The sequence below is a fragment of the Helianthus annuus genome, chromosome 9, assembly GCF_002127325.2.
Source record: "Helianthus annuus cultivar XRQ/B chromosome 9, HanXRQr2.0-SUNRISE, whole genome shotgun sequence".
NCBI lineage: Eukaryota > Viridiplantae > Streptophyta > Magnoliopsida > Asterales > Asteraceae > Helianthus > Helianthus annuus.
In genome coordinates this window covers 129016904-129032228 of record NC_035441.2, presented here as the reverse complement: position 1 = coordinate 129032228, position 15325 = coordinate 129016904, and the positions used below count along the sequence as shown (strand labels likewise).

The 15325-nt window shown below is 34.9% G+C and overlaps 1 protein-coding gene across 1 annotated transcript; it reads right to left on the bottom strand.

Moving 5' to 3' along the window:
• Window positions 1-1672: 1672 nt before the first annotated feature.
• On the bottom strand, window positions 1673-14087 carry LOC110878638 (phosphatidylinositol 4-kinase beta 1). The gene is made up of 16 exons (XM_022126978.2): window positions 12153-14087; window positions 11174-11347; window positions 11020-11068; window positions 9595-9727; window positions 9029-9509; window positions 8439-8519; window positions 8237-8359; window positions 6186-6255; window positions 5216-5313; window positions 5021-5125; window positions 4353-4406; window positions 3280-3423; window positions 3154-3207; window positions 2570-2644; window positions 2412-2495; window positions 1673-2334 (listed from the first exon to the last, which is right to left on the bottom strand). Exons 1-16 carry the CDS (start codon window positions 13629-13631, stop codon window positions 2233-2235), a joined length of 3306 nt encoding a protein of 1101 aa, XP_021982670.1. The 5' UTR covers window positions 13632-14087; the 3' UTR covers window positions 1673-2232.
• Window positions 14088-15325: the final 1238 nt, after the last annotated feature.

The following is a 15325-nucleotide window of genomic DNA, read 5'->3' as shown; positions in this document are numbered from 1 at the left end:
TGGATCACTGACGGACCGCTGGAGTATCATCATGTCACCAGAGAAACCACCCGATCATATCCATCTCCACTAGGCATAATGTCACACCAATTCAGGAGGAAACCCAATAAACATGGGAAAACCCCCCTTGTGGAATCGAACCCATGACCTATTGGTCCCAAATCCTTATCCCACCACCAAGATGCCACTAGGCTATAAAGCCATGGGCAGATAAAATTATATTATTAATTGAAAAATTGAATACTACTTGAAACATTAAACATATTATATTTTATAAACTTGATAATAAATGATATTTTTAAAAGAGTAAACTGCCAGTTTGGTCCTTGAGGTTTGATTACTTTTGTCATTTTAGTCCAAAACTCAAACATTTTGCATCTGGGTCCCTGTGGTTTCAGTTTTATTGCCATTTTGGTCCAAAAATGAAATCAGGTCATAATTGTCTTATAAAATTCTGCAATTTTGTCATTTTCCTCAGGGGCAAATCAGGTCATATTTGTCTTATAAAATATGGTATTTATTTATAAAAAAGAAATGATCATTTTGCCCCTGCGGAAAATGACAAAATAACAGGATTTTATAAGACAAATATGACCTGATTTCATTTTTGGACCAAAATGGCAATAAAACTGAAACCACAGGGACCCAGATGCAAAAAGTTTGAGTTTTGGACTAAAGTGGCAAAATTGACCAAACCAGAGGGACCAAAATGGCAGTTTACTCTTTTTAAAATTTGGATTTTACATTTTACATCAATATATATCTATTTTGGACTTTGTTTAATATATTTTTTGCCGTACCTGCATCTTGCATTTTTGAGTTTTGCCGTTCCCCGTACCCCAGTCGCGTACCTGTTCCTGTGCTACATAATTATTCATAAAGATATTGCACGCGCTTTGTTTAGTATCGTTTTGTTTTTGGTATATCCATTTGTTCTTGATCACATTCTATTATTCGTGATATATCAACATGGGAATTGTGGTCTAGAAGTAGCATGAAAAGAGAAACATTGATTTATAGGTTTAAATCATTTGAAATTATATACCATGAAAATAAAATCAAAAGTTGAAGTCAAGCTATAAGCATTTGTCGTATTTGATTATGCAAGTGTGTCACGTGAACCCTTGCTAAAGGTCCTTTGCGACGGTTTTGGCTAAGAGAAAAACTCGTCGACAGCCTTGCACTAATCCTAACATGATCAACATTCTTATAAACCTTAACCGCTCACAACAAAAATCGGAAACCTAGTTGCCATCGCGGACTGCTGCCAAATCCTACCTGAAATAACATGCTCTTCTAACTCCTACATCTCACTATTTACAAGTCATCCTTAGCTTGTGAGGGCATATCAAACTAGTAATGTAGATTGTCCAAGAATTATATACATGTAATATCATCAAACACACCCTCTAAACAAGTGTAACGTCATCGTTTTTTTGTGATAATAACAGCGCATCTTATCAGGTTTTCAACTAAACCTAATAACATATCGCCGAGGCGTTAATGCTTTCGTTCATGTATAAAGATTGTGAAGGAATGTGATGATGCATAGATTGCTTATAGCCATTTGTTTGTTTTCTACTGCATGGGATATGATACTCGAATGTAGTCTTATTTATCACTGAACAATACACATCTCCACATAAGAATTAGCAGGACTAGAACCCTCGAATTTAGAAACAAATAATATGTTAATGGTTAATCAAAAAGTCAACTGCAAAATACAAAACTGACCAAAAGCCTGGCTCAAACGAGCAGTATGACAAAGGCTATATCGCGGTTATCAAATTACATAAATGGTAAATCAGGAAGAAGAGAAAAACACACTAATTCAAATAATACCAACCAAATAAAACAAGAATTATACACAATACCATATGCTAGTGTTTCAAGTAAACAGAAGCATTTGGTTTATGATATGCATACGCAACCTATGAAAACCAAACCAAGAACCGCCCGTTCTCTGGCCCAAAAATTCATCTAAAAACAAGAACGAAACTGATGTACAGTTCTGACAAGTAACGGGGACAGCATCTTGACGGCATAATCATGGTCAAACACCATGAGATGGCCCTGTACACTAGTATTGTATGTCGGCATATAGAGAATTATACCCCCATGAGTCAGGATCATGTTGTTCCAAGTGGCGTGATAATATGCAATCTACCCATCACGCTGATACAACTGATCAATATCTCAAGATGGCTGGCGAGTGAAGGATGATGGGTCATTTTACAATATGCCGTTTAAAACTCTCTGATAGTAGTCGTATTGCCGTGTTCTCCATGCATCTAAGCTGCTACTAATCAGAGAAAGCACCAGGGACACGCATTGCTGAGAAAATAAAGAAGAATAATAGATTTAGGGAAAGTACACCTTGAGAGTATGTTGTGTGAATATAAACAACTAACCTCTTCGGTCAAACTTAAGTGAAATCGTTTTCTTAAGTTCTGTATTGTCCGAGGACCGCCTTTGAAACATGGGAAACCAGAGTCCTGATGAAAGATGATAAAAAAAAAAAAATTAAAACATACATTAGGTGACCATAAAAACAATACGTTTCCTTTACCTGCAACATCTCAACAAGTAGAATAATCCGCTCTGCATGCTTCCGACATGTTAGGAAGCCTTGAATGCACAAAACCTGAATCACGAGACAAGATGAGCAATAAACCATGCAGATGCATACCCAAATGTTAACTTGGTTTTAAAAAGCGAGAGGCGCACAAAAGCGACGAGGTCTAAAACCGAGGCGCGAAGCGCAAAGCGCAAAAGCGGTGGGCTTTTCGTACCTAAGGGCTAAGGCGCAAGCTTATTATATATATTTTCTATATATCCCATAGGTTTTTAGTTTTCTACCCAAAATATAGCTATAAGTAAGGTTTTTGTATGATTTTAGCTGTGCATGTGCAAGCCAAAAAAAAACCCAAGGTACAACAGTTAGATGCATAAAATCGCCTCGGGTACAAGAGGCGCACGCCTCAGTCCAAAAAAGCCCAGAAAAATCCCAAAAAAGCGCGCCTTTTTAGGGCTTCTTGTAATTACTCTAGGCGCTGAGCGAAAAAGCCCCAGGGTGTGAGCCTCGCGCTTAAGCGCCCTGAGGCGCGCTTTTTTTAAAACCAAGAATGTTAAAAGTCGAAGAATGACAAATACTTTGAAGTAGTCAAAGAACTCGCTTGGAACCCCCTCGGCATCAGAATCCATAACCTAGAACAAAAAACATGTTTCAGTTAACTGTATTTGTTAAATGAATCTAAGTACAATTAATGTATTACTTGCCTCAAGAAGTTCACGGGTTAACTTGAACGGTGCACTCTCAAAATTAACTCCCCCAGGAGAATTAGATAGCATGAAGCCAAAATCAATGTGTATGATATGCCCATCTTCATCTAGTAACAGGTTGCCATTGTGTCTATCTTTCACCTACACAAAATTCATCAAAATTTTAGACATGAAGCGTCTAACTAATACATATATTTTACTGATTCATCAAAGTTACGTCTGAACTCTGAAGAAGTAGACATAAAGCAGACATGACAACTCAACCATTATGTTTAACTCCTATTCATTCCACAAACAAAATAAAAAAAAAAATAAAAACTAAATTGGGTTCACAAGTGCAGCACCAGAACTGAGTTTTAGACATGAAGTGTCATACATACAGAGAGGTAAATCTAAAAATTCCATTCAGAATGTCACACACGGGATATAAAAGTCAAAACCGCTATTGTGAGTGTTGACTTCAATTGTACAAATAAAATGCTTTGCCAAAGTAACTGACAGATTTATGAGATCTAACCAAAAACTAATCACTTGGACACAGGACCGGCTCTAACGTCTCTTTATGCTTATAAAGTCAAAAATGTTAAGACAATAGCACAAACCATTTTTACGTGTAGCCAAACTTAGGGCGATGTCTGTGGGGTTGAGTCCGCATTAAGTAACATGAATATGGTGGTGATACACTGATACCAGCCAATTTATCTGATAAACCTGTCGACTTATGTTATGTTTTAATCCTAACAAGTCACGAAAACAAAACAAAAAATCACCTAGAAAAGGAACAGGTTGAATGCTCAAACAGATTGAAAGTTGTCCAAGCACACAACCTCCTAAACAGCTTGGGCAAAAAAAGAACGAAGTAGCTTTAGACAAATCATGACAAAAGAGTGTTTCAGGTCAACTGGATAGCCTTCAACCTACTAAGAAATTACTCATAAGTAGCTAAGCTTTAACTACCTTATCGCTAAACACGAAATAGCGGGTGCTATCGATAACTAACTATGGTACATGAAAGGGAAAAGTTTTGTGGGACTATTTGTGTGCATTGTACATGAAAGGGAGAGAGAAACCTGTAAGAGATAGCAAACAAGGGAGTATCCAGCCATACTTTCCACAAAGTTCCTCTGCAACAAAAAAATCAGTATTAGAATCCAGAGACACTTGAGGATGAAATGTATAGGTAGAAGGATTTTGATTTTAGGTCCCGTTTCCTTTTTATTAATGTCTGTAGACAAGTTTTGTTACAGAAAACTATATAGAAGGGTTTAATTCAGGCAATAAAATTTTAATATTTAAGAGTTTAAAAAACTTGTACTTCTACTTATCTCAGGTTTGGAGCATTTACATATTGAACAAATCAAAGAACATGCCTGCGTTTCTAATTTTCATAAGTTCATTCTTTTTCTATATTATAAAATGCATATATGGAAGCAGTTCAGGTCACCTACTGTAAGTCCGTAACAATTGTCAATTCACAAATATTGTGTAATAAATAAGAAACAACGTGAAGAGTCCTATGTATGTGTGGACCCATGGACTAGTTATGCAGATGCGATCATATACCGTGGTTATCTAACAAAAAGATAGCTGTGACACATGCAAAAAACTAGACAACGTGACCCAGATAAGATGTATAAATGTTGTATATGGGTCAATGATAACTATATTCGAATTACAGCTCGTGAAGAAGTATGCACAAGGGAAACACATAAGATACTCCCTCTCAACTGCCATTTACCTGTGCAAGTTTATATGTTGATGAATTTTCTTGATATTTGGCAATGAAAAAGTCACGCAAGCTCGTGACATTGGGGAATCTACTTTTGATAGAATGAAGTGACGCCTACAAGGAACCCAAGAACGGTGTATATATTAGAGATAGAGGTCATTCATTATACATGAGAGATGGAAAAGATAAGATGCAGTAACATACTGTATCTGGGATTGTTTCAATTAGAGCTGTGTAAGAAGATGTGACAAGGACTTCATAAGGGCGCAACCAAAGAGGTAGTCCAGCTTCTTGGAATATATCTGCCATGATAAGAAAAAAATAATCATCATTGACCGTACCAGCTTGTAAGAGTATATGTCCTATATCTGCCATGTAATAGTACTGACATCGAAAATCTGTATTAAACTAAAGCTACACTTATTCACATAATGAAATTAATTATGTGGTTTTAAGTTTTCCACTGTTAATCACTTAATCTACACTTGGTTATGCATGCATCAGTGGTATGGACTAATAACACTGATTGAAATAGAAGCAATTTACAAGATTCAAAACTTATTTTTTAAAGAAAAAGTGGGTTTATCTTATAGTCTCTTAAACAAAGTGTTTTCAATATAATGGTGTGACAATCCAATAATTATACATGAAAAAATCTATTTAGTATCGTACATGTTGCCAGAAAATAAAGACGTAGACAAGCAGAATCATAATCCATGGTTTGCCCTACTATATAAACTACACATTGATATCCTGGTTATTTGTTTTTAATTAGACCCATACTGTAGATCAAGCAAGAGTGGACATTTTCTGCAAGCTTCGACACAAAAAGTTCGTTTAAGTGTGACAATGGCACAAAAATCGACAGAAATAGAATTATATTACTTTTGTTAATGCATATGTGAATGTAAAAGCATGTGCCGCATGGATTGAAAAACACTCATCTAGGAAAATAGAACATTTTTTGGTCTTAAATATAAAGGAAGGCTGTAAACACTCAAAACTGTGAATGCCATTGTACCGTGTAATGGGAAGTAATATTTACCGAACAAAGATGAGTTAGTACACTTCCTTAAACAGAGTTAAATATGTTTTTACAACAAAGCCCTTATGATGTTCGAGTGTTCAACAATAAGCATCATGTAGACAATCTAATGAGTAAAGAATATCATACCGTAAAAGTGAGAGATAAGTTGCACTGCAAGATGTTCCTGCCTACAATCATCACCACTTTTCACAATAACCTGAAAAAGATAGTTATAATAAAAAGAAAATTTAACATCATCAAAAATAGTTGAACTGTGACAGATAGGTAGGTGTGCAGTGTGCTTTTATATAATCCTATCAACTAGTCATAAAAGTAGCATCAAAATAATGTTACCTTTCCTCATCTTTAAGTGGGTCACAGCTCTCAAATACCAACAAATATGTAAGAACATTGTACTAAAAAAATTCTCACATGACAATTTAACATCATATCAGCAGTTGTAGCTTGACAACAAGCATCTGTTCATGGCCTTGAAACTATTAGCATTGACTACTTACTAACCACACTAAACGAACCATCTTGAGCGCTCAACCACATAGAGGAACCTATTGGTTGTTTCATTAACAAACTTTGATTCTTAATAAAAACTTCTCGTCCATGAGGGTATCTTTATAGCATTACTCTAATTGCCATTTCTTTAATTGTAATACCAGGAAAACAGTAAGTAACAGGTTATTTAGGGTAAGTGGTCGCTCGACTGTATATTCCTATTTAGCAAGTTCAATTGATAAAAAAAATAGAGTAAACGGCCAAAATCGTCCCTGAGGTTTAGGCCTGTTTGCCAGTTTCATCCAAAATGACCTTTTTGTGCCAAACAGCCCTTCACCTTTGGCATTTTTTGCCATTTTCATCCAAACCACTAACTTAGTTTACTTTTTATGTTAAGTTTAAGGATATTTGGATGAAACTGTCAAATATAAAACCTCAGGGACGATTTTGGCAATTTACTCAAACTCTTTTTAATTTCTTTTATTTAATTAATTTTGTCACATATATATAAAACAGAATATACATGCAGTTTTTATAAATAAAATTAATAGTTTTGTCACATAACTTTTATAAATTTTCATCCAAACCACTAACTCAGTTTATTTTTTTCTGTTATGGTGAAGGATGTTTTAAATTTTATAAATTAAGACAGAAATTAATATCCAGTTTTTTTATATAGATCAGTTTTATAAAGAGAAAACGATATATAAAATATATCAATGGTGTGCAGCACATAACAATCGATTACAACTTTTAGTATTTAATCAAGTGTAGAGATAGAAAAAATTGTAAAACCTTACATATTTTTAAATGTGTTGAGCACCTAAGAAATATGTTAGCAGAAATAAAATATTTATCTAATTAAGATTATGAGGGTAACTAACTAATATTTATTCCGACTGGTTTGAGTAAAGAAACTTTTGGTTCATGGCGTTATACTTCCTATCTGGTGGGTAATTTTAAGGTTTGGTAACGATATGTTGCTTGATTGGGGGGGGGGGGGGGGGGGGCGGCTTCTGTTTTTTGTTAGGAGCGAATTTAAAAGAGTAGAAGAGGAATTACAAAACCTTTTTCTATAAGGTCATTAGCATTTTAGTTTTATAAAATTTAGAGGTTGAAGTAGATTTATTTTTATAATACTGATGTGTATAAAAAAATTGGAAATTAATTTTTGTCTTACTTTATAAAATTTAAAATATCCTTCACCTTAATAGAAAAAAATAACTGAGTTAGTGGTTGGATGAAAATTTATAAAAAAATTATGTGACAAAACTAATAATTTCTTTATAAGAACTGCATGTATATTCTGTTTTATATATATGTGACAAAATTAATTAAATAAAAGAATTTAAGTAAATTGCCAAAATCGTCCCTGAGATTTTATATTTGCCATTTTCATCCAAATATCCTTCAACTTAACAGAAAAAGTAAACTAAGTTAGTGGTTTGGATGAAAATGGCAAAAAATGCCAAAGGTGAAGGGCTATTTGGCACAAAAAAGTCATTTTGGATGAAACTGGCAAACAGACCTAAACCTCAGGGACGATTGTGGTAATTTACTCAAAAAAATAATTAACTACACATTTTCCTTGGTTCTTATATAAAAAATCCCACACAACAGAAAAAAAAGAATATGAAGGGGTAACAGTTTGATAAATAAGAAAGGTGGTAAGCAGATGCAAGACTTACAGAGCACAGGTCCCAACCAGGAAGCTTTCCAAACTCTGAAGCCTGGCGTATTCTATCTTTTTTGGCTTGCCAAAGTTCCCCAGATAATGCATCACTTGCCTTTGGAGTTGCACCGTCTATGTCCTATTTCAAATGAAACATGTCTCAGAGGTTACATGCCTAGAAAAGATAAAAATATATTCATTGCTTTGCTAGTGTTCACCTTCTGTTGTGCATCTGATGAAGCTTGACCAGACCCCTTTACAGGAAGTCCAGGAGGTGCTTCTCCCTTTAACGCAGCAGCCTGCATAAGCATACAAGATTAGTGTTATCACTGAATACTAGCACCAAATCCTCCTTTACCACAATCATAATGAATTAAACCAATAGTTTAGGTAGCACCATTCAGTCAGCAAATACTTGGTCAAAGAATAAACACCTATTGCACATACTCCGATTGAACTTCTCTAAGGAAAATAAATACAGCTTCTCGTAACTTAATCATCTATCTCTATCTTGTTAGACTTAACTATAAGCACTCACATGATGCGATCAAAAGCATTAAACTATAAACTAATTATAGCCATAATAATGTAACAATAATTTAATGAATACAGCAACATAGTCCAGACAACTGTGATTTGATGCCTTTGTCCTTAATTTTTAAGAAGTATACAGTTTTTGTGATATATGTATTATGCATGCATAAATCTGCTTGCTCATGACTCATTTACAAGGCTGGAAAGTAAGAAAAACTGCAACATGTGCGAAACAGTACTTAATAGTCAGAAAACAGTCAAACACGGAACGTACCTTCACTTCCTCGAAAGCTATAGTACTTGGAACACGACGGTGCTCCCTCCTTCGAGGTGGTTCCTGAACCTCTATATCATCCATGCGAACCCCCGAATCTGCAGTCAACACTACTCTCACCCATTCTAAATCACTGCCATCTGGTCGACAACTGGAAGTGGAACACTCTCTACCTTGATAATGATGAGGATCAAAACCTGAATGGGATCCTTCAAAATTGTTCGAACAGCAGGGAGATGAATTGTCGACAACAAGACGCACGTTAACAAACTTTGCTTTTGAGTCCCACAACTGACCCATTGCTTGATCAATTGCATCAGAAGCAGATCTCGACATCCTATCGTGACCAGAATGGTAAAGATCTTGCCCGTTTGACAACGGATAGGCCCATGGAGGAGGTTTCGGTAAAAACGCGTCTCCATTAGCCAATGGGATTCCGCCCCTTGAAAGTTTCTGAGAAGTAGAACCATCCTTCACAGTGCTATTGAACAAAAATAGTAACAAAGTGAGAAAACAATTAATACATAGGTAGTCCACGTCAGCAGTTCATGTAAATATGTGATTACCTCACGGTTTCACTTTTCAATACTTCAACACATATTAGATAAGGTGCTTTCTCCCTGGAGTTAAGAAGAACAGCTTCGTCTTCTGGTATATGAACCACACGATACATTCCCTTCCCCATTGGAAAGCACACGCCTATCATGTAACCAAAACAAATTCTCAAAACGAAACAGCTGAACAGAATATGGTAATGTATCACTATATAGCTAATAGTCTATTACAACACAGATAACCAAGTAAACTCACTTCAACAAATGACAATAAAGAAATTGCAGAGGGTTATAGTCCGCAATCATGAACGTGCTATAAATTATTAAGAGTAAAGTACACGGATAGTCCTTGTGGTTTACCAAAATTTTGGATTTGGTCCCTAGCTTTCCACAAGTACGCGGATGGTCCCCGTGGTTTGCACTTCGTAACGCATTTAGTCCCTAAGTGGGACCTGCTAAAACCTTTAGATTTGTTGGTAGGGGACTAAATGTGTTACAAAGTGCAAACCACAGGGACTATCCGTGTACTTTTAGACATAGTTATCAAATGCGCTAGGCGCACTCTAGGCGCATAGGGCTCGCCTGTCGCCTAGGCGAGAAGCGCAAAAAAAGCGAGGGCCTGAGAAAAAAAAAGCGCAATCAAATAAAAACATTAAAAAACAAAGTTATGAACCGAAAAAAGCCAAATCCTCAAATTCCAAAAGTTTTTAAATATCATAAACCTTAAAAATAAAACCAACATAATTATGAATCAGCAAAATATCCCAAAACCAAAACTGTTAAAGACTTGAAAACAATAAAGTTAATACTTCAAAAAGTAAATAAAATTCAAAACCAAATGTTCTTCAACTAGTCGTCATCCACAGCAGTTGCCGATTAAAATACTTTAACAGAATCGATACACATACCTGTAGTATTTTTTGCCGGCAAAAAAAAGCAGAACTGAATATAGAGAACATGAATGAATATTGAATATAAAGATAATATATCTCCTAACTTTTTGAAATTCAAAATATCTTTTAAAAATATATATACGGAATTGCTGAGATATGATTCTAAAAGATTTTAAATTAGCTGTAAATATAATCTTGTTTTTAAAAGATAGGGTTTTTTTAAAAAAAACACGTTGCTTTTTTTATCTAGGAGACAAAAGTGCAGTTTGGTCGCCCAGGTCGCCTAGGCGGACCAGGCGATCGCTTTTAACAACAGAGCTTTTAGAAAGCTAGGGACCAAATCCAAAATTTTGGTAAACCTCAAGGACCATCTGTGTACTTTACTCAAATAATAATGTGCATATCATGTATAAAACAAATACACATATTTACAGCATGATAATCCACACCCAACTAAAGTATACTAAACCAATTTACATCTGCATATAAGAAGGCACACTACTGTAAAATATACGCACACACGCATAGAGGGGGAGAGAGAGACCTCCACTACTTTGGGCTGCAGCGACATGCACGTTGATCTCGGTGAGCGACTACAAAGACATGAATCACAGATTCAGTAAAGACAAATTACAATTTGTTCACCCACACAGACAATATAGACTTAACTTGATATGGAGAAAAAAGACAAGCACAACCTCACAAAGCGCACTTTTGCGATCTTCAACAGGAAAAACATCAACTAAGCCATATGAAGTCTCACATAATGAGTGAACAAAGTCAAGTGACTCATGATATGTCCCTTTACGAAACTGTGATGCAGTCGAATTTGGTAATGGTGGCTTAAGACTGGAATTCTCATTTCTTTGCTTCTGCCAAAAGAGAGATTATTAATAAGAATAACACAGAGATAGTCAGGCTACTTTTGCCAAACATTTCATCACACCACAACAGAACAAGCATTCAAAACTACCAAAATATGTCTACTATTGTCTGTTAAGATTGTGTAGGGAGTTAATCAACACAGCGAGATAAGCTTAAAAAGTATTCCAAAGAAAATAATACTCAACTAACGCACTTGCACAGTGAATAGGAAACATAATAGTAATTACTCCACTTAGAGGTTTTGATATTATTTGAACACTAAGATTCATTTGATTTCAAGTTAATATATTACCTGTTTAAGTATGTTTAGGTGATCAGTGTGATACGAAATTTCTCAAGACACTAATATATGTTAAGAATAAAGCGATGATCATATGTAAGAGTCGCCACCAACGTGGGCTGTGAGACTGATTTAACTTCCATATAAGCAACTCACCAAATAAAAAGCCTCTTATATGGTCCTAAATATTTTTGTTAAGTCCATTAATACTTTATCAAGTAATATCACCAAAATGCTAAATCATATATAAATAAGGCATAATCCAAAGATCTATTTTGTTTAGATCATGAACAAATTAATTCACCACTAAATCAAATTTTTGAACAGGCCGGCGGATATTGAACAATTTCTCAATAAAGGAAAACGAACTTGGATATATGCATCTCAACTGTACTAGCTAAGAGTATGTAATGTAGCTGCAAGTATCAACCAAAATGGTCAGAAACACAGAACATTATGAATAGAGCTAAAAGACTACCAAAAAACAAGCAGTCACAATTATATTTACTAACCTCTTTGTTCTTTTTCGATCCATAAAGTTCTGAATCTTCCACAGAACGATCACGGTCTCTGAATAACTTGCGGAAAAAAATTTCTGTTCCTGGACTGCTTTCAGGTGCACCACCATTGATGCTTTCATTTGCTGGTACTGATTTCGTATCATCAGACTGCGAACGAAAGAATCTGCGAAACAAAGGGAAGTCTGAAGATTCTTCTTCCACACCATTTGCATACCCATTGCTTTCCTCATTAGCAGCTTCATCTTTCTTGTCTTCATTTTTTTCTTTAAAAATTTTCCTAAAGAAGCCTTCTTTCTCATCATCTTCAGCGGAACTCGTCACTTTCTCTTCTTCTTCACCTTTATCCCTGAAAAGCTTCCTAAAGAACCCATCCTTATCATCACCTTCAACAGATTTCGAAACAGATTTTTCTTCCATATCCCCTTTATTATCACGAAATAGTCGTTTAAAGAATTTATTATCTGAGCTGGACGTGACATCATCTTCGTCTTTACTATCTTTAAGAAGCCTACGGAAAAATCCATCCTTCTCTTTGTCCTCATCGTCTCTCTCAACAGATTTCCGCACGTCTTCATCTTTAGAATCTCTTAAAAGCCTCTTAAAGAAATTATCCTTGTCTTGTTCATCATCATCCTTACCATCTCTTAACAGTCGTTTGAAAAAACTCTCTTTATCCGGTTCATCATCTTCCTTACCATCTCTTAACAGCCTCTTAAAGAACCCTTCCTTATCAGGCTCCTTGTCAGGTTCCTCATCATCTTTATCAACAGATTTCCTAAAAAGAAACGCATTCCGTACCTTTGGACTGGGAATAAATTTTTTAAATATCGTGTTGTCATCCAGCGACCCCTTGCTACTACCTTCCTCTTGTAAAGGGTTCGTCACAGAGGGAGAGAACGAAAACGACTTCTGAGGTGGCGACGTTGCTAAAGACAACAACCGTTGTTTCGAAGATAACAACCTAGTAAGAACCTGGTTCTTACCAGCATTGGTTGCAGGCTCACTTTGCGGTTTAATCAAAGGCGCCCACTCTCCCATCAACGTAGCAGCAATCTGACACTTGTCTTGAATCCTACTAATCCCCTCGTTATCATCCGAATCCTCAAGCTCGGCCATCAAAAACCATTGCACTTTCAACGCAATCTTAAGCGACTTAGAGCAAATATCAATAACAAACTTATCCAACGATGGACTGGGCTTGTGAACAAGCATATAACATATCTGAAACAAGTAACTCTCGATACCGGACAACGGGAGAGTATACATCCGGTTACACAAATAATCCCTAACCCCTGGATGATCATGCTTATACAAATAACTAACCGCAATCCACTCACAAAAGAAAGCCGAATCAAAAAACCTAATCAACCAGCCACTCTCTCCTCCACTCTCACTCAACAAATTGTTGCGCGTGATCTCCCTCGGCGACTCGTCCTCTCCACGAGTCAACCCTAGAATCCTCACCACCATTATTATGACATTAATTTAACATACTCCTAAACCTAGTTCACAAAACGACACCGTTTCTGTAATCTAAAAACCCTAGGGTTCTCGAAACAACTTCAATTACACAATCAGTGACAGAGTGAGCCGAAATTGGATTAAAACCCTAAGGTGAAAGAGGTGTATCGATCTAAGCTATAGAGGGTATAGTTGAAGATGAGAGATTTGAAATTGAGATCAAGATCTGATGAAGAATCTTACAATCGGAGTTGGTTATGCTGGAGATTTGATCGGAATGAGCTATGGCGGTGTAGGTGATCGTCGTCGTCGTCGTCGGCCGCAGAGGAGTGAAAGCACAAACTCCCGATTTGATTGCGTTCTGATTGTGTCACCTGTTGGTGATGGTGGTGGTGTTGTTTTTACTATAAACTTGTTTTACCTTTTTTGAGTTTTTATTCGATCATGACAATAAACAAATTTTGAATTTGCATCTTTCATCACACCAATAATATGTTATTTTATGGTTCAACACATCCATAGTATAGTTATTTTATTGTTACTGTTATTATTTTATTTATATTAGGGTAAGGTTAAAATACATACTCTTCTAAATATAAAAAGTATTGATTTTATTCAAAGTGGTATTGGAATTGTTTCGTTGAACTCTACAATATGAGATTTTAGATTTTCGCTTTTAGATTTTTAGCTTGTAGATTTTAGAATATTTATTTATATCATTGTGTCTATTTAATTAGCATTGTTTATTTTCTTTATTTGTGTCATTGTGTCTTTTTTACGACTCACTTTGTGTTTTTTTTTTCTTGATGTTGTGTTATATTTTTCGGTATTGTGTTATATTTTGTTCGACATTCTTTAATATTTTGCGATTCGTTTTATCTTTGTACATTTTCTAAAATTATGAGACTTTATAGGATAATTATACCCTATTGTATTATATTATAATATAATTTAAATTTATTTATTATATATTTGTAGTGCAATATAGTAATGTATTAAAACACAAATTTGTTAAATAAATAATTGTTTTGTTTTCTCTTAAAAAGCATTGAATTCATCAAATCTACATGAAATATATGTGTACTAGTATTCAAATTTCTTTTTTGTCTCCACTTTGAAGGCATTTGAATTTTCAAATCAAGTGAGTTGTTTAATAAATATTTTTGTTTTCACATTGATCTTCAAATCAAATGGAGTGTTTAATAAATATTTTTGTTTTCACATTGATCTAGGTTGTTGAGATACTTCTTTTCTTTATGTTTGTGTATTATTTAATATTGATGATATTGATATTGATTATAATTATAATATTATATTATAATGAATTTTTGTTGTGTTTAAAAATTAAGCTAAGATTGAAACTTTTGATGTTGTAAGCTCATATATAACATAGAAAGATATGTTGGATGAAATGGATTATTTGAATAGAATCCATAAACATCCTTCAAAATATGTTGACAAATATATAAAAAACTTACCAAAAATACTATTGTTGTTTCACGTAAATTTTTAAGCGGGATTGCAAGTTGTTAGAATTATAGTCGCTCGTAAGAAAATCAAAGTGCTTTAGGAAAGATTGTATCTACGAGTAAGACAACAAAAATTTGTCAAGACCTCTACAGTCAAACACTTAAATAGTGCATCAAAGTAAATAGATCAAGTGTAATTTTCTCACTAAAATTGTGTTTGTTATAATATAATTA